General features: G+C 58.0%; 1 protein-coding gene across 11 annotated transcripts in view; it reads right to left on the bottom strand.

Annotated features, from left to right (window-relative positions):
- Nucleotides 1–20,377, bottom strand: part of PITPNM2 (phosphatidylinositol transfer protein membrane associated 2) — a 146,056-nt gene that overhangs the window by 10,255 nt on the left and 115,424 nt on the right. For 10 of the 11 annotated variants that reach the window (XR_016227092.1, XM_089323019.1, XM_089323018.1 and 7 more), the window contains 10 exons: nt 12,823–13,037; nt 11,738–11,859; nt 10,197–10,424; nt 8,765–9,073; nt 7,895–7,990; nt 4,454–4,558; nt 4,223–4,293; nt 1,578–1,825; nt 1,019–1,208; nt 764–883 (listed from right to left, as the gene is read on the bottom strand). Coding sequence is in view for 10 of the 11 variants with exons in the window: in XM_089323019.1 (XP_089179145.1) it covers nt 764–883; nt 1,019–1,208; nt 1,578–1,825; nt 4,223–4,293; nt 4,454–4,558; nt 7,895–7,990; nt 8,765–9,073; nt 10,197–10,424; nt 11,738–11,859; nt 12,823–13,037 (1,704 nt within the window). In the remaining variant the exon portion in view is untranslated. Of the gene's footprint in view, nt 1–763; nt 884–1,018; nt 1,209–1,577; nt 1,826–4,222; nt 4,294–4,453; nt 4,559–7,894; nt 7,991–8,764; nt 9,074–10,196; nt 10,425–11,737; nt 11,860–12,822; nt 13,038–20,377 lie in introns of those variants that run through there. The other variant, XM_089323024.1, reaches the window with a different exon arrangement.

Genomic DNA, 20,377 nt, shown 5'->3' with positions numbered 1-20,377 from the left:
CGGAGGCTCACTGCCAGGTGGCCACGGGCCTGGCCCCTTCCCGAGTGTCCTGGAAGCTGCCTCCTTTCTGACTCCAGGCCCAGCTGGTGCACCCAAGCCAGAGGGGAAGCCCTTGTCCCCTGCTGACTCCAGCCCACTGGCCAGTCCTATCAGCCCTCACTCCTGGCCTGACTGGCCACCAAAGGGCACTGGGCAGCGCAAGAACTCAGGGCCTTCCCTCCCTGCTGGGAAGTGGGCAGGGTCCTCTGGTCCTGCCTCTCAGGACTGGAGCCTCTCTGGTGCTGACCCTGGTTCACAGCGCAGGAAGCTGTCTGCACTCCTGAGCTCGGCCGGGCTACTGTTGGTCACCTGCCCCCATACAACCTCTGCCCTTCCTGTCTTTATTTAGGGGGTGGGGGAAGGGATTCTGAGAAACTCATGCAGTTGCCTCAGGCCTGGGGGACACCCCTACAGTGTCCTCAACCACATGAGCCAGCCACCCTCCACTCCCCTATGCCCCTTCCCCTTGAACCTCTCCTGTCCTAGACAGGAGCTATTCGGGGAGAGGCTGGGACGCAGACAGCGTCGATGAGCAAACGGAGCTCAGCTGGGCAGTGTCCAGGTCAGCTCGCCGCAGGGTTTCTGTTGGGCACCGTGGTCAGGCAGAGCAGGGGGTGGAGTGATGGTCCGATGCCCGCACAGCACATGGGGCAGCTGCTCTGTGTGGTATACGGGAGACTGCAGGCCTCGGTGGAGGTCTGGGGTCAAAGGAGGGCCTGGGTACCTGCACGCTGGCCACGCTGCCCCGGCGGCTGCTGCTCTGGCTCTCAGACACCGGCTGGTTGCTGTAGCATAAGGCATCGAATGCCAGGACACCCCCAACGCAGTCCCCAATCAGGCAGACCTACAAGTAGGGAAGGCCCAGAGATCCGAGCGTCTGTCCTACTGGCGGGGCATGAGCAGGGCCGGGCTGGCCCCTGGGCCTCAGGTCAGCCCCCGCCCCCCCCACGACCTTCCCCTCCCCCATTCCACAACTCACTTGCCCATTGAAGGTCACACCCTCCTGGGACTTGATGAAGTCCCCGTAGGCCAGGTTAGCCCGCTGAATCACTGTGGCAACCGCCTCCTGGTACTGGGGTGAGGAAGTGGCCAGCAGGGGCAGGGCGGCCAGGGGGATGTGGTCCTGGCTGCTGGACAGACAGCCCTCGTCGTGGCTGTAGGGGCTGAGACTGGGGGTGAAGGTCCAGTCAGGAGAGCGTGGATGACCTTGGCTCAGCCCAAAGGGCTCCCTCCCTGGTCTGGGCAGCAGGGCACACAGAGCCGCCTGTCCCCAGATCTCGGCTGGAGACTCAGGCCAGGCCCGGGGCAGGCTCTCAGGAACAGGCCCTTCCAGGGAGGCCTGCATCTCAGAGGCAGGTCAGCATCGCCGCGTTACGGACTCGGAATCTGAGGCTCAGCTGCCCACTTGGGTTTTGCTGCCTCCGGGCAGAGGGGGCCAGGTGGCAGGTCTGGATATTGGGGGAGGGGTCCCAACACTGGATGGAAACCCACTGGCTGCTCAGGGCAAAGGCGGGCGCCAGTGAACAAACAGCACTCACTTGGAGACGAGGGCGAAGGCGTCCGAGCAGACAGGTGGGCAGGGCACCAGGCGGATGGCCAGGTGGCCCAGGGCGCTGGGGTAGTGCACGCGCATGACCGTGTCGAACACGGTGGCGATGGTGTTGGCGTCGCCCTGCTTGGAGCTGGGGTCCCCGGCGCCCGTGTCCAGGATGGTGCCCCCGTGCAGCACCAGCAGCAGCACGTGGATCTTGGAGGGTGGCGTGGCCAGCGGCTGGCTGACTTCATCCTGCAGGGGTGGGGGCGCACGTCAACTCCCAGGGCACTGTGCGCTCTGCCTTGGCCCAGACATCGGACAGCCCTGATGTCTGCTCCTCAGTTGTGGGCCTGGGGTCCAGCTGCTCCCACTCCTTCCCTAGGACCCTCGTGGGGATGGGAGCCTGGAAGAGGAGCCGGGCAAGCCAGGGTGGGGCTCCCCCTTCCCAGGGGCACAAAGGGCATGGCTGGGGGAGTCTGCTCCTCCAAAGCCGAACTCCACCTCCTGGAGGAAGCCGGGCAGCGGCTCCCGGGGCTTCTGGCTTGGAGAGGAAGCAGAGGCTCAGCCTGGCTGTGGCTCTGAGACCGGCACGCCCAAGCGGTCGGAGCAACCACAGCTCGGTGGGCAGTGACCCGGCCACTCTGCCTGTAGCAAGCTCTCTCTCCGTTGCATGTGGTCTCCTCCCCTGGCCCCCAACACCAAGGTCCCCAAAAGCAGAGATGTCCTGGCAGAGGCGGGACCCTAGCACCTCAGAGCAGGGACGGCAGCATGGGTCTGTCCACCTGATTATAGGGTCATAACCCCACCTTCTTACTGGCCAGGCCTGCTTGAGGGATCAGAGTAAGAGCCTGGACTTCCAACCGGTGCCTGGGGAACGTAACTATTTCTTTAAATGAAGAGGTGGCGCGGAGACCCAGGACTGCTCGAGGATCACCAGGTTGCACTGAGGTCAAGCCTGACCAGCACCCAGAGCTCCTCAGCTCAGCACACGTCCTGCCAGCCAGAGCTGTGGCCCGAGCCCAGGACCTCCCCTCTCCTCCCTGGCCCTGTGCATTGGGTGTGCAATGAGCTGGGGGTGGGGCAGGGCCTGAAAGGAGCCACTGGACTGCAGTGGACTCCCACTGGGGAGACAAAGCAGCTGAGGCCGTCCACAGGGCCTGTAGCATGGACAGCTGGCCTTGACGTGGTCACCAAATAGTAGGAGGTGGGGTCAGCAGCAAGATCCAGGAGCTCACTCAGAGCTGGGAAAGGCGGGCAGGGCAGGTACAGGGCCCCGGGGCTGATGCGGTCACCAGGAAGTGCAGAGAAAGGGCCAGAGCCACAGAAGGCTTGGGGTGGGTGAGAGAGGGAGGAACCTGGGGGAACGTGGGGCATGGGACGGAGGGGAGGATGGGCAGCCTCCATCCCAGGAGGGGCTGGGTCACAGGGCTTCTGGTGGAACCACCCCTGGCTCCTTACGGGGCCTGCCCACTGCTGGCTGGCCTGGGTGGGAATGAACTCACAGCCCAGGGCACGGCAGAGCCAAGCCAGGCTGGAAGAGCCAGATGCCCCCCTGGGCTAGGTGGGCGGGGGCTGCTCTGACCCAGTGAGGCGATGGGCTCGTGGAAGAGAAGTGCCCGCAGCCCTGGCAGCTGTCAGTAGCCCCTACAGCCCCAAATACAGCTTTCCTCAAGCCCCCAGAACCCCAGCGGGAACGGAGAGCGCCAGGCCACCTCTTCCTGTCTGTCTGCAAGGCCACCCCCTTCTACAAAGCCGGGCGTGGGGGGGCGTGGGGGCTCCGCTTCCAGGGCTGTTGCACACAAAGGGATCCCGACCCGAGCCCGACCCCGAGCCCCAGGCCCTGTCTGCCCCTCCCCGGGGGCTGTCAGAGCTGTGTGCACTGCAGGAGGGGCAGGGGCTCTGTTAGCTGTGCCTGGCTGGCAAGTGCAACTGGAAACCAACACCTGGTAACCCTTCTCGAAAAGCCTACTTTAACAGGCCTTCAAGCAAAACCCCAGGAGGGCTGAGGCAGCACGGAAACTCCTCTTCCCCCAGGTTCCCCCGGGAGGTCCCAGGACCCCGCCTCAGGCAGCCTGTGGCCAGAGCCTGGTGAATGGAGCACGGGACAGCCCAGCCCCGGCCCCTGCCCGGGCGCAAACAGCTCTGACCCCTGCCCACGGGTGGAGGAGGAGGGGGCGTGAGCTCCGGCAAAGAACCCCTGAAGCGGACACAGGCGCTACCGAGACAGCTTTATTGGACACGGTGAGCCCTGCCCCCACCTCCCGCCAGGGCTACACCAGTTCTGCCTAAGACGACCTTCGCTTCCTCCCCTTCCGTGGGTTTCTCTTCAGGGCCAGCAGACAGGCTGAGCACAGGGTGAAGATCTTATTTTTGATCTGGAATTTACAAGTATCTCATCTTACTCTCCCATGGGCTGGGCTCAGTCAGGGTCTTCCTTGGGGACTGTTTGGGGTCCCTGCTCCCAAGGGACATGGGGGCGGGTGTTGGCAGGTGCCACAGGCCTCTCCGGGCAGCATCCTGGCCAGGCGTGGGTGTGGGGGTACAGGTTCCAAGTTCTGCCTCTGTAGCCCCCAGGGACCATTCTTCTGCCTTCCGCCCCCTGCCCCCTCTCCCGGCAGCTGTGGGGACCTCGGGCAGCCAGGCACCCACCTCGATGATGTTCAGCTGTTCCACACTGGAGGCCACCCTGAACTCAGGGCCACTCTGGCGGTATAGACCATCTGCAATGCAGAAGTCCTGCTGTGAGCTGTGGCTGCAGCCGGGCGGCCTGGAGCCAGCTGGGCTGAGGCTGTAACCAGTGAGGGGAGCTTAGGCCCAGGGTCCCCCTCCCCAGGGTCGGAAGGGAGGCGGTGTGGCCTTGCAGCTCCCAGGGCCAGTTACCCTGGTTGTCCTCCGGCTCCGGGCTCTCGATTTTGTCCATGAGGTCATTGGAACTCCACTTGGTGATATCCTTGGGGAACATTTCCTCGGAGTCAGAAAGGTCCTCTAGGGAGGAGAGAGGGGGCTTCAGCAGGGACTAGGGTCCCCCTGGATGCCCCTGTGCCCCTCCGTGCTGGGCTCTGCTCTCCCCCTTCCCTAACAGGGACTTCACCATTCCAACCACTAACGTGGCATTTAGTGCGTCCCGAAGGTTGTGCAACCTCCCAGAGTGCTTTCATCCCGGGTGGAAGCCCCAACCACCACAGCCAAGTCCTCCTTCTTGTCTCTCCCCAGCCCGGGCTACCAGGCATCAACCACTGTCCACAGGCGTTCACCTCTTCCAGACACCGCAGGGCCAGCACCTGCAGGGGCGGGTTCCAGGAACCCCCTGACTACCCAGACCCTGCTATACAAGGCGTCCGCACACCCTCCTGCACACACTAAGTTATCTCCTTCTCTTGCATACTTACTACAATTTAAACAATACATAAATAACTGTTATACTGTGTTGGTTTTAAAACAACTATTTTGGGGGAGGGAGGGAGAGACAGAGACAGAGATATCTTCCATGCACTGGTTTACTCCTCAAATGCCTGCAATAGCCAGGACTTGGCCAGGTGGAAGCTAAGAGCTGGGAACTCAACCCAGGTTTCCCACGTGGGTGACAGGGACCCAGGGACTTGGGCCGTCACTGCTGCATCAGCTGGAAGCTGAAATCAGGGGTGGCCTTGGGCCCAGGCGCTCTGATATGGGATCCCAAGTGGCATTTTTTTTTTTAAATATTTTTTTGACAGGCAGAGTGGACAGTGAGAGAGAGAGACAGAGAGAAAGGTCTTCCTTTGCCATTGGTTCACCCCCTAATGGCTGCTGCGGCCGGCGCACTGTGCTGATCCGTAGCCAGGAGCCAGGTGCTTCTCCTGGTCTCCCATGGGGTGCAGGGCCCATGAACCTGGGCCATCCTCCACTGCACTCCCTGGCCACAGCAGAGAGCTGGCCTGGAAGAGGGGCAACCGGGACAGAATCCGGAGCCCCGACCGGGACTAGAACCTGGGATGCCAGCGCTGTAGGCAGAGGATTAGCCTAGTGGGCTGCGGCACTGGCCCAAAGTGGCATCTTAACCACTTACTATGCTGTATTGTTTGGGGACTAATGACAAGAAAAAAGTCTGTACATGTTTCACACAAACACAATTTTCCCCCCAAATATTTTCTATCTGTTGTTGGGGGCACCATGGAACCTGAGGAGCCTGTGGGGCGTGGGCTGTGGGTGGGATCACATGACGTGGGCACGAGCCAGGGCTGTGTTCCTTTTCATGGCTGAACCATGCTGTGTTGTGAGGACAGATTACTTCTGCACAGATTACTTCACTCGGTGGCTGATGATCCTGATTTTTTTTTTTTTTTTAAAACAGAGCTCTCTGCTGGTTTATTTCCCAGATGCCTGCAATGCCTGGGCTGGGCCAAAGCTGGGAGCTCAGAACTCAGCGCAGGTTTGCCCTGTGTGTGGCAGGACTCAGCTACTTGAGCCGGCACTGCTGCCTCCCAGTGTCGGCATCAGCAGAAGCCAGAGCCGGGACGTGAGCGCAGGGGCTCTGAGAACTGGTGTCTTAACTAAGAGGTCAGAGGCTGCCCCCGTGATGTCCACGGACGTGCAGCCTAGTGAGAAACGCTGCAGCAGGACTCGTTCTGCTCTTCTGGAACTTCCAGCCAGAACCCCAGGGCCGGGGCAGCTGTCCAGCGCAGGCACGGGCCGGCCCTCCTCCTGCCGGGGACCAGCCCCTGGCCACTTTTCCCAGCTCACTGCTGCTCTGGCACCTCCAGCTTTGCTGTCTCCTCTAACAGCTTCCTCTACGTGAATGTCTGTTTTCCTCTTGTCAGGAACACAGAGCAGCTGGGCGGGGTGGGGCAGCACCCTCAGCAAGGCCCCCGGAGTGGAGGTGGGCTCAGGAAATGCCTGCGCCCATTCCAGCGGCTCTGGGCCCAGGGTCAAAACAGGCACCTTCCTTCTGGCTGGACCCAGACTCCCCAAGTCCCTTCCCATTAGGGCCAGCCGGCCAGTGAGCTAACATGCCAGCTGGCCAGTGAGCTAACATGCCAGCCGGCCAGTGAGCTAACATGCCAGCTGTGTGTGGCTCCTCAGTCCCCAAGCCATGCAGGGAGTGGCACAAGAGGGCTCTGGGCCAGTCCCCCCCCAACCCCCCACGAGTCCTCATTCCTTTATCTTTTAAAAATTATTTGTATATTTATTGAGTGCACAGACACACAGAAAATGAGAGCTTGCATCCACTGGTTCACTCCCCTAAATGCCCACGATGTCCCAGCAGGAGCTGGGAACACATTACAGGTCTCTCACAGGAGTGGCAGGAGCCATTACTCACTGCTGCCTTCAAGGGTGTGCACTAGCAGGAGGCTGGAGTCAGATGTCAGAGCCAAAAACCGAACCTGGGTACTATGATGTGGGACACGAGCGTCCTAACCCCCAGGGTAAACACCCGCTTCCCTGTCCTTTTCTGGGTCCTGGTGGGTGACCTGGGGCTGGCTCAGCCACCAGTCCACAGAGGGACCGTTTCCCCAGGCTCGCCTGCTGGCCCTCCAACGTGCGAGTGTGCTGTTCACAGTGCAACCCACCACGCCGTGTGATCCTGCGACTGACTGGGGCTGGCGGGAGGGAAGTGGAAGCTCTATAATTTTTCTGTTTATTGCATTTTCAGAAGCAGCTACATAGATGCACAATAATTTAATCAATAAAAAATATTAGAGGGCCAGCATGCAGAGGGTTAAGCTGCCGCCTGCAACGCCAGCATGCCATGTGAATACTGGTTTGAGTCCCGGCTGCTCCACTTCTGATCCAGCTCACTGCTAATGTACCTGGGAAAGCATCGGAAGATGGCCTGAGTGACTGGGCCCTGCCACCCACGTGGGAGGCCCAGATGGAGTCCCCGGCTCCTGGCTTGGGCCAGGCCCAGCCATGGCTGCTGAGACTACTTGGAGAGTGAACCAGTGGACGGAAGATCTCTCTTTCTCTCTCCCTGTCTCTCTCTGCAACTCTCTGCCTTTTAAATAAATAAATCTTTTTAAAAGAAAGTTTTTTCCTAACTTTTTTTTTAGTTAGAAATTTATGGAAATACACTCACGTACGGAACATAGTCCTGAGCTGTGTCTTTTTCTTAGGGATTTCAAGCGCCAGCCCCCACCTGCCAGGCCCACAGCACGTTCTGACATCTGGGTAGGTGGGCCTGAGGCTGCCTCCAGTGATTTGTCTCTTCCTTTGGGCCCCCCACCCCGACACCACACTGTCCCCGGGGAACCGTACAGGTACAGGAAGCAGGAACAGCGGGCAGCAGGCGAATCCCACCTCAACCCACATCCCCCTCTGCCCAGGACTCGGGGGTCGGCCACCTACCGTGGGCGTCGAAGAACTCGTCGTCCGAGCTCTCGTCCGAGTCCCTGGCGATGCTCTGCATCCTCCACTCCGAGATGCTGTGATGAGAAGGACTCGCTGGAAGACAGAGCCCCAGGCTGACCACCGAGGCTGGAGGGAAGAGCTGGTGCCGTGCCTGGCCACCGGAGGCAGGGACGTGTGGCAAAAACCCGCAGGCCGAGACAGGCAGCCGGAAGCTGCTCTGGGAGCCAGGAAGGCTCCAAAGAGAATGAGGCGGAGTCGTGAGGGGAGGCGCTGCCAGGGCTCACTGTGGAGGGAGCTCCTGCGTCTCTGGAAGTGGCCCCCTCCCATCCCATCCACCTGGGGTGTGTGGTCACGGGAGAAGCCAGGGCAGGAGGGGTAGCAGGCCTAAGTCTGGGATGTGCACTAAGCTGGTCCTGAGTTCACTCCTGGGCCTGACCATGAGAAATCTCTTCAACTCGGCCATGGCTGAGTGGATGGGCAGGCACAGCACTGCAGGGCCAGGGAGGCAGGGAGACAGGTCCTAGGGCACCCAGCTGGCTGGGAAAGCTGGCCTGGCTGCTGGCCCTGGCTTGGCTCTCTTTCTCAGGATCTGAAGCCTGTAAGGTGCCCCCTCCCATAGGGAGATGAGGCCCTCCCAGGCTAGGGGAACCCACCCTGACCTGCCTCCCCCAGGCAGGCTGCAGGGTCGAGACCTCACCTGGCACCAAGTTAGAAAGGGAACAGTTCTGTCTCCCAGCGTGCTTGGCGCCACGGTATCCACGGGAAGCAGGCCGTTTTCGGGGTAGAATGGCCTAGCAGTGGTGTGACTGAGCGGGACCAGCAGAGGGCAGGGACCCTGAAGCGGGCCTGGTGGCACCGGGGGCTCACCTCCCCGCTTGGACGACCGTGACGACTTGGAGGATGTGGACCACTGCTTCTTTAGGCCCCGCCCTACCAGGGGCTCCCCATTGCTGCTGCTGGGCTCGGGGGTCTCCCAGGAGACCTGGTCCTGGGCGGCTTGGTCCTTGGTGAGCTCTGCGGCCTCTTCACTGTCCTCGGTGAACTGGGCCATCTTGCGGGACAGCATGAGCTGCGCCTCCTTCTCTAGCTCCCGGATGTTCTCCATGCTCAGCCCGAACCACTCATCCTGCCAGCACCAGGCTTGCCGGTGGGCCCGCACCATCACCCTCCGGAGCCCTGCAGGGTCGGGGCGGGGCAGGGAGTCAGCTTCAGGGCCGGCATCGGGACCCCCAGGCTGGAGCCTGTGGCTGGGCAGCCGCATCAGCATTGAGGGTCAGGCTTGAGTCACTCACTGCTCGTCGGTACCTCGGTTTCCCCAAGGACAGCCTCACCAGTGGTCTATAGTCAGGGCAAAGGGGCCTCCCAGGCAATGTGTCTGGTCAGAGCCACAACTAATTTTGGGAGACTCCTGCCCCCCGCAGGTAGTGCAATAGGATTTGCCAAGAGTATTCTGTTTCGGTCTCTGGTCTACAATTTTTGTGGAATTTCTCTTGGAAAATCAAGTTCAAACTGGGTTGGTTCTTTTTTTTTTTTTTTTTTTTTTAATGCTTTAAGAAGAGTATGTTATACAGATGACATCTACAAGAATATGTCACACACAGAAAACCAGATAGAGTATGAAGGATACAGCAGTGACAGAGACAGACGGCAGACTGCCTTGGAGATGGAGGCTCAGAGGCTCACTCTGAGTAGCCAGGGGGCTTCAGAGTTCGTGGAAAATGTGGAAACACACGTGTGGATTTCAGAAAATTTCTGCACCCAAATATACTTGTCTCCTAATCCCATCTCTCCCCAAACTGCTCCCTTCTCCGTGAGTAGGCTGACAGTGTGACGTGCACTACCGCTAGTGTCTCTCCTCAGGTCTAAACGAAGTCACCCTCCTGCATGGTGACACAGATGTCTGCCCTAGGGCCTCTCTCGGGATGACTCGGGGTGGGACCAACCCCGGGTGCTGTGACCCCATGCTGCGACAAGGTAGGCAGGGACTGGGGGTTCCAGGGGAGGGGAGCAGCTTGGGCCAGGCGCCCAGGCCGTCCCTTGGTCTATCTGCTCCCTGGGCACCTGCTCTGAAGCCAGCGGCCCTGGCGAGCAGCAGAGAGGCTGTCCCCAAGGGCTGCCTGCTTCAACCGCAGGCCAGGCCAGGATTGTCTGGGGCATTCATGGGTCAGAAAAAAGTCACGGGGCCGAGATGCACACGGGCTTTGGGGTCACCTTTTGGGAATCAAACCCAGTGCAGAGTCCCAGGCGGACCAGCAGGGCGGAGGCGGGACGGAGGCCTGGGCGGGGCGGGCGAGCTCACCGGTGTCGTGGATGAACCTCTCGATCTTGGACTGCATGCCCCAGTAGCGGAACTCCACCTTGCAGAGCTTGTAGGCGCACATGAGGGGCAAGACCTGCCTCTTGTACTCCTCGATCCAGTTGTCGGACAGAGGCCCCCGGCGCGTCTTGGCCGACTGGAACAGCTTAGGGTCCTCCTCCACCTTGTACTCGTTTGGGGGCACGGGGTCCTTGACGATGTCGATGAAGTCTGTTGGGGGGGTCCTACAAGTGGTTACTTCTGCCAGACCTCGACCCTGCCCCTGCCCGCCCCTTCTCCACTTCCACCATCCCAGGTCCCTGCAAGGGCTCTGGGACACTGGTGCTCCGGCAGCAACCTGGGCTCAGGACCTGCGTCCATCTGCTGCCTTTTAAGTCATTCAGCCACGCCCATGTTCCAACTGCACTGGTGAGCTGAGGAGGGGGGTGGGGTGCAGCCATGGAGAGTGGGGTGGGGAAGCGTCCCAGACAAGTGGCCTTTCAGCCAGGATCACAAGGGTGAAGGCGTCCTGGCAGCTCTGGGGGCAGCTGGGGCTCCAGGTGTCAGTGTGTGGGAGGGAGGGAGGCTACTGTTATGGAAGCAGCCCTTGTTTGCCAAGCTACACACCCACACATTGCCCCAAACTACGAGTCTCAGCTGGCCCCTTGGAAAACTCCTCCTGGGTCAAGAAGAGGCCAGAAGAGACATCTGAAGGAACCAGGCAGAGGTGTCAGCCTGAGGCTGGGCGAATGGCACAGAGCTGGGACACAGGTTCTGGGCAGGGGGGGGACCAGATGCACGGAGCTGCCAAGGGTTCGCCTGGTCCTTCCCTCCTGCTATGGGGACAACTGTGCTCCCCTTAGATTTCTATGCTGAGCCCTAAACCCAGTGCCTTCAGAGTGTGGCCCTATTCAGAGACAGGGTATCTATAATGTGGTAACTGAGTTAAAATGAGGCCATTAAGATGGGCCTAGTCCATTGTGACCAGTGCCCTTATACGACGGGGAAGTCTGGGAGCAGCTGTGGGGACACTGGGGGATGTATCTCATGGGCACTGGCTTCCCCCACCCCGTCCCGATGCCAGCCGTGCCCCTCCTGAAATGCCCCACACGCACTTGGCCTTGAACCCAGGGGCTGCATTTGGCCCACAGATATGTGTTGTTAGACGGTACAGTCTTACAAGGATTTCTGATTAGTTGGTAACATTTAGGAATTGGAGATTTCACATGAAAATTCGGGTCTCTGGCCTTCCTTGATGATGATGTAGCAAGTGGGGCCCATTTCTGCAAGGCACCGGCAGCCAGAGGGGAGTGGGCACGCTCGACCACCACTAAAGGGGGCAGCCCCAGTGTCTGCCTGGCCCCAGCCTGACATGGCCCCCAGCACTGGGGGGTGGAGGGAAGGGGCTCTGGGTGGGCAAGGTGCTTAGACTTGATGTGCATGTCAGGGACATGGGCCAAAGAGGCCCCCATGCTTGTTGGACAGGCCAGGCTGGGGGCCAAGGGGCAGGGTGGGGGGACCTGTGAGTGGGAACCCAGAATTACCAATCGTCAGCTGGTTCTTTTCCACGGGAGAGAGACTGAACACGTTGGGGTTTTCTCCAGCATCGGTTTTATAAAAGGTCTCGATGTCGATGGAGAATTTCTCCACAAAAGGGCAGGTGAACCTGGGGGAGGAGAGCACTGTCAGGACCTGGCGTGGAGGGGGCACAGGAAGGCCAGGCCAGGCCGTCAGACCCCAAGGCAGAAGCAAAGCAGGACACAGTGGGAATGGGAGGCAGGGAGGTGGCTAGGACCCCCTGGACTGTGGTCTCGGGCCAAGAACAGCCAGGCCAGGCTGGGGGAGGGTTCAGAAGGACCCCGAGATGGTGTGGAGAGCTGCTAACTTTCATCACCCACAACTGGGTGTACATCATGGGTGTGTACAGTGGGTGGGAACACAGGTGCGGCCACAGCTGTGTAAGGCTGAGCCGGCAGACTGTGGGTCCAGCGCTCCCAGGATGTGTCCCCTGCAGCCCCCCAAGGAGGAGGCAATGGGCAACAGCCCCCTCTGGGCTGCAGATGAGCTCTCTGTGGGTTCTCTGGCAAGTTCCAGTGAAGTCCCAAGGATGGGGAAGGAGGGGAGCCCGAGGAGATGTGGGGGCACCCACCTGCTCAGCAAGCAGGCAGCAGGCAGGAGCAGCTCCCATCTGTCTACCCTGCAGTGCTGAGCTACGCATGGGGCGGGGTGCACACGGTCAGGAGAGCCCGAACAAGCCCTGCGGCAGCAGCTCAGGGCCCTCCGGGCCACCCAGGCTACTTGCAGGCTGCTCCTCCCAGCAGGCTGACCGTCCGGTCTGCCCTGAGGAACCTAGTGAGTTTGCATTCTCTAGCCTTGCCAGGTGGCCAAGGGTCATCACCAGACTCATGCTTTCATGGCTTCCACCCCAGTGATCAGGGGCCATGAGGAGCGAGCCCTCTCCCGACTGTGCCCGCCCTGGGGACCTTCAGGGCATCTGCCTGCGAAGGACAGACACTGAGTTCTTCGGAGGGGTAAGGGGTGGAGCCTGGTGCAAGCCCTGGGACCTGTAACACAGGATGCTTCCCGCCACGTGGGAAGGCGGAGGCAGGGGAAGGCAGCAGTGGTGCACCTGGTTCTGGTGTAGGGGTAAGCGTTCCAGGACTCCTCCACCACCCGCAGGGCCGCCTTGGGCAGGATGGAGCGGAACCAGCCAGGGATGTGCATGCCCACGTGGTACACCTTGTGCGTGTACTGCCCAGAGCCGCCGGGGCCATCCGTGTAGGGCCGGTTCTCCAGGATCTCCACGCCGCTGCCTTCACCGTACGTCTCATTGCGGCTTTTCTTCTGTGGGGACAAAAGCACTGCGGTGGTGGAGGGGCCAGAGCACCCCGCGCAAGGCAAGGGCTCAGGAGAGAGCCTGGTGTGGGGCAGGGCACGGCGCTTTGGCCAGCAAGGCTGCATCCTCCCAGGCCACTTCAGGATCTCGGAACCCAGTCCCAGGCTCCAAGAGCCGCAGGCCCTGGGCAGGCGTCTGAAGGGGCCCTGGATTCCCTCTCTGGGCCCCAGCACCGCACAAACAAATCTCTGCTCTGGCTGCTGTCTGTCAGGGCTGAGCATCCTCAAGGTCAGGAAAGACACGGGCGCCCACTTTCTCACTTCTGCAGGCTCCGGAGAGCGACTGGGCAAGAGAAAGACACAAGAGGCATCCACGTTGAGAAAGAATAAGTAGAAAGCTGGGGCTGGCGCCGTGGTGTAGTGAGTTAGGCCTCCACCTGCAATGCTGGCATCCCATATGGGTGCCAGTTTGAGTCCTGGTTGCTCCACTTCTGACCCAACTCTTTGTTAATATGCTTGGGAAAGTGGCAGAAGATGGCCCAAGTGCTGGGGCCCCTGCACCACGTGAGACTGGGGTAGAGCTCCCGGCCCCCTGGCTTCAGCCTGGCCCAGCCCTGGCTATCATGGCCATTTGGGCAGTGAACCAACGGTTACAAGATCTCTCTCTCTCTCTCTCTCTCTCTCTCACTATCTCTCAGTCTCTCCTCTGTGAACTCTGTAACTCTTTCAAATAAACAAATCTTCAAAAAAAAAAAAAAGGAAATTAAAAAATAAATTATAATAGTATTTGAAAGAACAAAATACCTAGGAATAATCTTAACCAAAGAGGTGAAATATTTGTGTACCAAAAAATATAAAAATGTTGCTGGAAAAACACACAACACCTAAATACAGCGGGAAGCTCCCCCATGTCCATAGATGGAACATTCAATGTCATAAAGACATGATTCTCCCTAGAGCAGCCTAAAGATCAACACAATTCCCATCAAAATCACAGCAGCCTTTTTTTTTTTTTTTTTTTTTTTTTTTGGTGGAAGTGGAAAAGCTGAGGCCAGCGTTGAGGCGCAGTCGGTCGAGCTGCCGCCTGCCACGCTGGCACCCGTATGGGTGCTGGTTTGAGTCCTGGATGCACCTAGAAAACCAGCTGAAGGTGGTCCAAGTGCTTGGGCTCCTGACGCATGTGGAAGACCTGGCTCCCAGCTCTGGCCTGGCCCAGCCCTGGCCACTGTGGCCATCTGAGACGTGACCCAGCAGATGGAACACTTCTGCCCCTGCCTTTCCTTCTCTGTAACTTCGCTTTCAAATAAAAGAAATGGAAAAGCTGATCCTAAAATTCATAAGGAATTGCAAGGAACCCCAAATAACCAGAACCATCGTCAAGACAAAACAAGATTACGCTCAGGACTCAGGTTCCCTGTATCAAAACAGTACAAAGGGCTGGAAGTGTGGTGCAGTGGGTTAAGCCACTGCCTGAGCACCGGCATCTCCTACGGGCACAGGTTCAGCCCTGGCTGCTCCATTTCTGATCCAGCTCCCGCTAATGTGTCTGGGAAAGCTGTGGAGGGTGGCCCAAGTGCTTGGGCCCCTGTATCCATGTGGGAGACCTGGATGAAGGTTCTGGCTCCTGGCTTCAGCCTGGCCCAGCCCTGGCTGTTGCAGCCATTGGGGAGTGAACCAGCAGATGGAAGATCTCTCCCTCTCTCTGCCTCTCCCTCTCTCTATAAACCCTGCCTTTGAAATAAATAAATCTTTATGGTCAATTAGTTTTTGACAAGGCTGCCCAGATCATTTGGCAGGGAAAGAACAGTGCCAGGTCAACTGGACGTCCACACGCTAAATAATGAATTCGAACCCTGCCTCACACCAAAAAACCAACTCAAAATGGCCAGAGGTCAAAATGCAACCACTGAAATTATGAAACTGCAGCTCTTAGAAGAAAACAGACGTAAACAAGGTCGTTTTCATGGTCTTGAGTTTGGCAGTTGAAACATCCTGGTGGATGAGGAGGGACCACTGTACTTGCACTCCAAGCCTTCAGAGGGCTCCAGCTCACCGGCGGATGCCAAGGGTCCACACGCAAACCTATACACCAACACTCACGGGAGCTTGGCTCACAACAACCACACACAAATCTATACACCAACACTCACTGGCTCATGACAGCCCCCCACACACCTATACACCAACACTCACTGGAGCAAGGCTCACGACAGCCACACACACACCTATAAACCAACACTCATGGGAGCTTGGCTCACGACAGCCACACACAAATCTATACACCAATACTCACTGGCTCACGACAGCCACATACAAACCTATATACCAACACTCACTGGAGCATATCTCACAACAACCACACACAAATCTATACACCAACACTCACTGGCTCATGACAGCCACACACACACCTATACACCAACACTCATGGGAGCTTGGCTCACAACAACCACACACAAATCTATACACCAACACTCATTGGCTCATGACAGCCACACACACACCTATACACCAACACTCACGGGAGCTTGGCTCACGACAGCCGCACACAAATCTATACACCAACACTCACTGGCTCATGACAGCCACACACACACCTATACACCAACACTCATTGGAGCTTGGCTATGACAGCCGCACACAAATCTATACACCAACACTCACTGGAGCTTGGCTCACAACAACCACACACAAACCTATACACCAACACTCACTGCAGCAAGGCTCACAACAGCCACACACACACCTATACACCAACACTCATTGGAGCTTGGCTATGACAGCCGCACACAAATCTATACACCAACACTCACTGGAGCTTGGCTCACAACAACCACACACAAACCTATACACCAACACTCACTGCAGCAAGGCTCACAACAGCCACACACACACCTATACACCAACACTCACTGCAGCAAGGCTCACAACAGCCACACACACACCTATACACCAACACTCATGGGAGCTTGGCTCACAACAACCACACACAAATCTATACACCAACACTCACTGCAGCAAAGCTCACGATAGCCACACACAAACCTATACACCAACACTCATGGGAGCTTGGCTCACAACAGCCACACACAAACCTATACACCAACACTCACTAGAGCAAGGCTCATGACAGCCCCCCCCACACCTATACACCAACACTCACGGGAGCTTGGCTCACAACAGTCAAAAGGTGGGAACAATCCAAATGTCTGTCAACACACAAACGAACAAAATATGGTGAATCTGTACAAAGGGTGCTATTCAGGCATCACGAGGAATGAAGTGCTGATATGCCACATGACAGAGCCCTGAACACAGGATGCGAGTAGAAGGAACCAGTTAGAAAGTCCATATACTGGTGACTCTACTGGTATGAAATTGCCCAGAACAGGCTACTCCACAGAGAGATGGAGAGCAGGCTAGTGTCAGCCTGGGGCTGCGCGGCATGGGCAGAGGAGGAGTGACACGAATGGGTGTGGGTTTCTTTACAGGTGACGAAAAAATCCTGGAATTAGACTGTGGGTGTGGTTCCACCACTCTGTGAAGACTAAGAAAACCACCGCACGTACACTTAGTGGGTGAATTACACAGCATGTGCAATACAGCTCAAGAAGCTGCTGTATCAGAACTCTGGATCGAGGGGGCATGGGGTCTGCGGGACACTGAGAATGCCCTGCTTCTGACCCAGTGCTGCCCGCATAGCTGGACAGAAGCCCATCGTGGGCCACTCAGGATCCACACTCACGTATGCTGCTTGGGTAAGAGTGGAAAGAATCAGGAATTAGATGGAGGTGTGTGTCTAAGTATACAGGCTGCTCCGAGGACCTTACTGTCCTGCTGCTCAGAGCTGCAGGCCAAGGGCAAAACGCTGGGCTGGCATCATGGAGAGGCAGTAAAGCCACTGCCTGCGACACCCACATCCCACATGGGTGCTGGTTCAAGTCCTGGCTGCTCTACTTCCAATCCAGCTCCCGGCTAATGTTCCGGGAAAAGCAGCGGAGGACGGCCCCAGTGCTCGGGCCATTGCTACCCACTGTGAGAGACTGGATGAGGCTCCTGGCTTCGGTCTGGCCCAGCCTCGGCCATTGCAAGCACTTGGGGAGGAAAGCTGAGGTTGAAAATGTCTGTCTATCCCTCTCTCTCTGCAACTCTGCCTTTCAAACACATAAATAAATCTTTACAAAAAACAACAAAAACAAAGAAAAACACCCACGCATCAGGGCAGAGCCTCTTTCTCTTGGAAGCCACCAAGCCTCAGCACCATCCTGCACGGAAGGGAACAGAGAGGTGGCCACGGCGCCAAACCCAGCCCCTGCTGTGGTTTCAGCTTCTTTGAAGGACGGGTGAGGAGCCACATCTGGGAAACGCTTTGCTCCTACCGCTCGGAGGCACCGGCAGGAGGGGAGGGACTGGCCTGCCGGGTTCGCTGCCCGGCATCATCGTCCGATCTGAGGTCAGCCACTGATGCTGGCTGTTGGCCCTGGGCACACACAGAGAGGAGAGGAGAGGGGCCCGGAACAGGACTCTTCCGGGGGAGAGGACAGCTCCTCTGGTGGCTACGAGCAGGGCATGTGACATCAGTGCTCACAGAGCATGCTGGGACTGAGACTCAGAGAGTGGCTATAGGGGCCAGCTGTCATTAGTGGGAGCCAGTGCAAGCTGGGAAGGAAGGCTTCCTGGAAGAGGAGGTCCCAGGGCAGGGAGTGAAGAGAGCCTGGGCAGAGCCTCCCTGGCCCTGCCTGTCTGCAGCTTGCCCGCACACCTACCCACCCTCCTCTGTGTGACACCGTGGGTCACGCGACCTGTTCCACAGATAAGGAAACTGAGACGTGGAGTGCCAGAGGCAGAGAGGAAGCTGCACAACACCCCGGAACACAAGAACCTGTGTGTACACTGGACAGCCTCTTGCTGACTGTATGGGGCTGGGCACCACCTGTGGGAATGAGGGGGCTGGGCCTGATGGAGGGGCGCTGGCCAGGGGCTGCGTCCACACTCAAGGGCTCCACGTCCTCTGCTGTCTCCCCAGAGCCCTGCCCAGCAGAACCACGCAAGCCTGGCTCTGACCCACTCATTCTCCACTGCCCTGGCTGCCGGTCACGGCTCAGTCTCCCTGCTGAGCCAGTGGCTTCTCATGACTGTTGCTCCTGGCGCGTGATGCACTCTGTGACCCTACGTGAGGTCAGGGCCAGGTGCAGGCTGCCAGTTCACCGATAGGATGACACCTATAAGTGGCAGTCACTGACGAAGAGCCTGGCCCCAGCCTTGGACTTGGCGCGTGACTCAGGACTGTCCTGTGTCCCTGTGACAGAGCTGATGCTCAGGGTGCCTGTGTGTGTACACACATGTGCGGCATGTATGTGTGAGCACGCAGGAGCCAAGGGCCCACTGGTTCAGTGGACATGTAGACAGCCAGCGTGCCCAGAGTCAGCGCTAGAGAAAGAGGCCCCCGAGGCTTAGATGAGACCTGCAGAGACACGCTGTGGGGAGGGCCTACCCGTGGTGTGCATGGAGAAGCTCGTGCGGGGGCGACGCGGCTCGAGGACCACAGGCATCTGGGGAGGTGGGCACCGTACAGGTCCTCAGACTCCCCCAAAAAACAGGGCCTCTCACTGGCTGTGGCTGACAGCTCATTAAAGCCACGTTCTCGTAAATGCAAAGAGGAAACTATAAAACTCGCAGGAGAAGACACAGGCGTAAGTCTTCATGACCTTGGATTAGACAATGGTTTTAGAGTCATGATACCAAAAGCACAAGCAACAAAAGAAAAAAAAAAGATAAATTGGACCTCATTAAAATTAATGACTTTTGTGCTTCAAAGACCATTAAAAGAGCCCCACTGTGTGGCGGAGAAAATATTGTAAATAATACATCTTATAAAGGATATGTATCCAGATTATATATTTAAAAAACTCCTACAGCTCAGCAATAAAGGGACAAACAACCCTGTTAAAAAATGGGCAAAGGGGCCGGCGCTGTGGCACAGTGGGTTAATGCCCTGGCCTGAAGCACCAGCATCCCATATGGGCGCCGGTTCGAGACCCGACTGCTCCTCTTCCAATCCAGCTCTCTGCTGTGGCCTGGGAAAGGAGTAGAAAATGGCCCAAGTCCTTGGGCGCCTGCACCCGCATGGGAGACCCAGAGGAGGCTCTTGGCTCCTGGCTTCAGATCAGCGCAGCTCTGGCCATTGTGGCCAATTGCGGAGTGAACCATCACATGGAAGACCGCTCTCTCTCTGCCTCTCCTCTCTCTGCTGTGTAAATCTGACTTCCAAATAAATAAATAAATCTTTAAAAAAAAAATGAGCAAAGGACTTGAGTGGACACTTCTCCAAAGAAGACACACAAATGGGCCATGAAAATCAAAAGTGTGATGAGATGCTGCTTCGTACCCACCGGGGAGGTTAAAAAGACGGATGACAGTGAGTGCTGGTGAGGACGTGGAAGTGGGATGCTCGCGTGCTTCTGGGGGAACGTGGAACGGAGCAGCTGCCGCGGAAGAGTCTGGCGGTTCCCCCAGGGAGTTACGCCCAGAGGTCCCATGTGACCCAGCAATCACCCTCCTGGCTCCATATACAAGAAGAGGAAAACAAAGGTGCACACAAAAACCTTACTGGTTAACCTTCACAGCGGCACCTCTAGCCTGAGCCATCAGGCGGAAACAGCTCAGCCGCCCATCAGCAGAGGAGTGGGCACGACATGTGACCGTTCCCACACACAGCCCAAGAAATGAAGCGCCGACTCCTGCCACAACATGGAGCCTTGGGAGCAGGGTGCTGAGTGACAGATGCCAGACACCGAGGGCCACGTGCCACAGAAGGGGTACTCAAGAAAGGCTGTGGAGAAATGGAATTAACTGAAATCTACACTATGTTCTTCATAACATGCTCTCCCCACAAGCTTTTGACAGGCAGAGTTAGACAGTGAGAGAGAGAGAGAGAGAGAGAGAGAGAGAGAGAGAGAAAAGTCTTCCTTCTGTTGGTTCACTCCCTAAATGGCCGCTACGGCCGGTGCCCTGCCCTGATCCGAAGCCAGGAGCCAGGTGCTTCCTCCTAGTCTCCCATGCGGGTGCAGGACCCAAGCACTTGGGCCATCCTCCATTGCACTCCCGGGCCACAGCAGAGAGCTGGCCTGGAAGAGGAGCAACCGGAACAGAACCGGCACCCCAACCAGGACTAGAACCCGGGGTGCCGGTGCCACAGGTGGAGGATTAGCCTAGTGAGCCACGGTGCTGGCCACCCCCACAAGCTTTTGAAGACCCTGCGAATGCTTCTACCAACATGAACTTTCCAGGATAGACACAGAGCAGATAAGGGGGACCCTGGGTCAGGGGAAGTGGACAGCGACTTCTTT

This window comes from Oryctolagus cuniculus, chromosome 21, assembly GCF_051225735.1.
Source record: "Oryctolagus cuniculus isolate XC-2025 breed Fujian yellow rabbit chromosome 21, ASM5122573v1, whole genome shotgun sequence".
Classification (NCBI taxonomy): domain Eukaryota; kingdom Metazoa; phylum Chordata; class Mammalia; order Lagomorpha; family Leporidae; genus Oryctolagus; species Oryctolagus cuniculus.
Note: the sequence above shows the minus strand (reverse complement) of the source record. Positions and strands in the feature narration are given on the sequence as shown.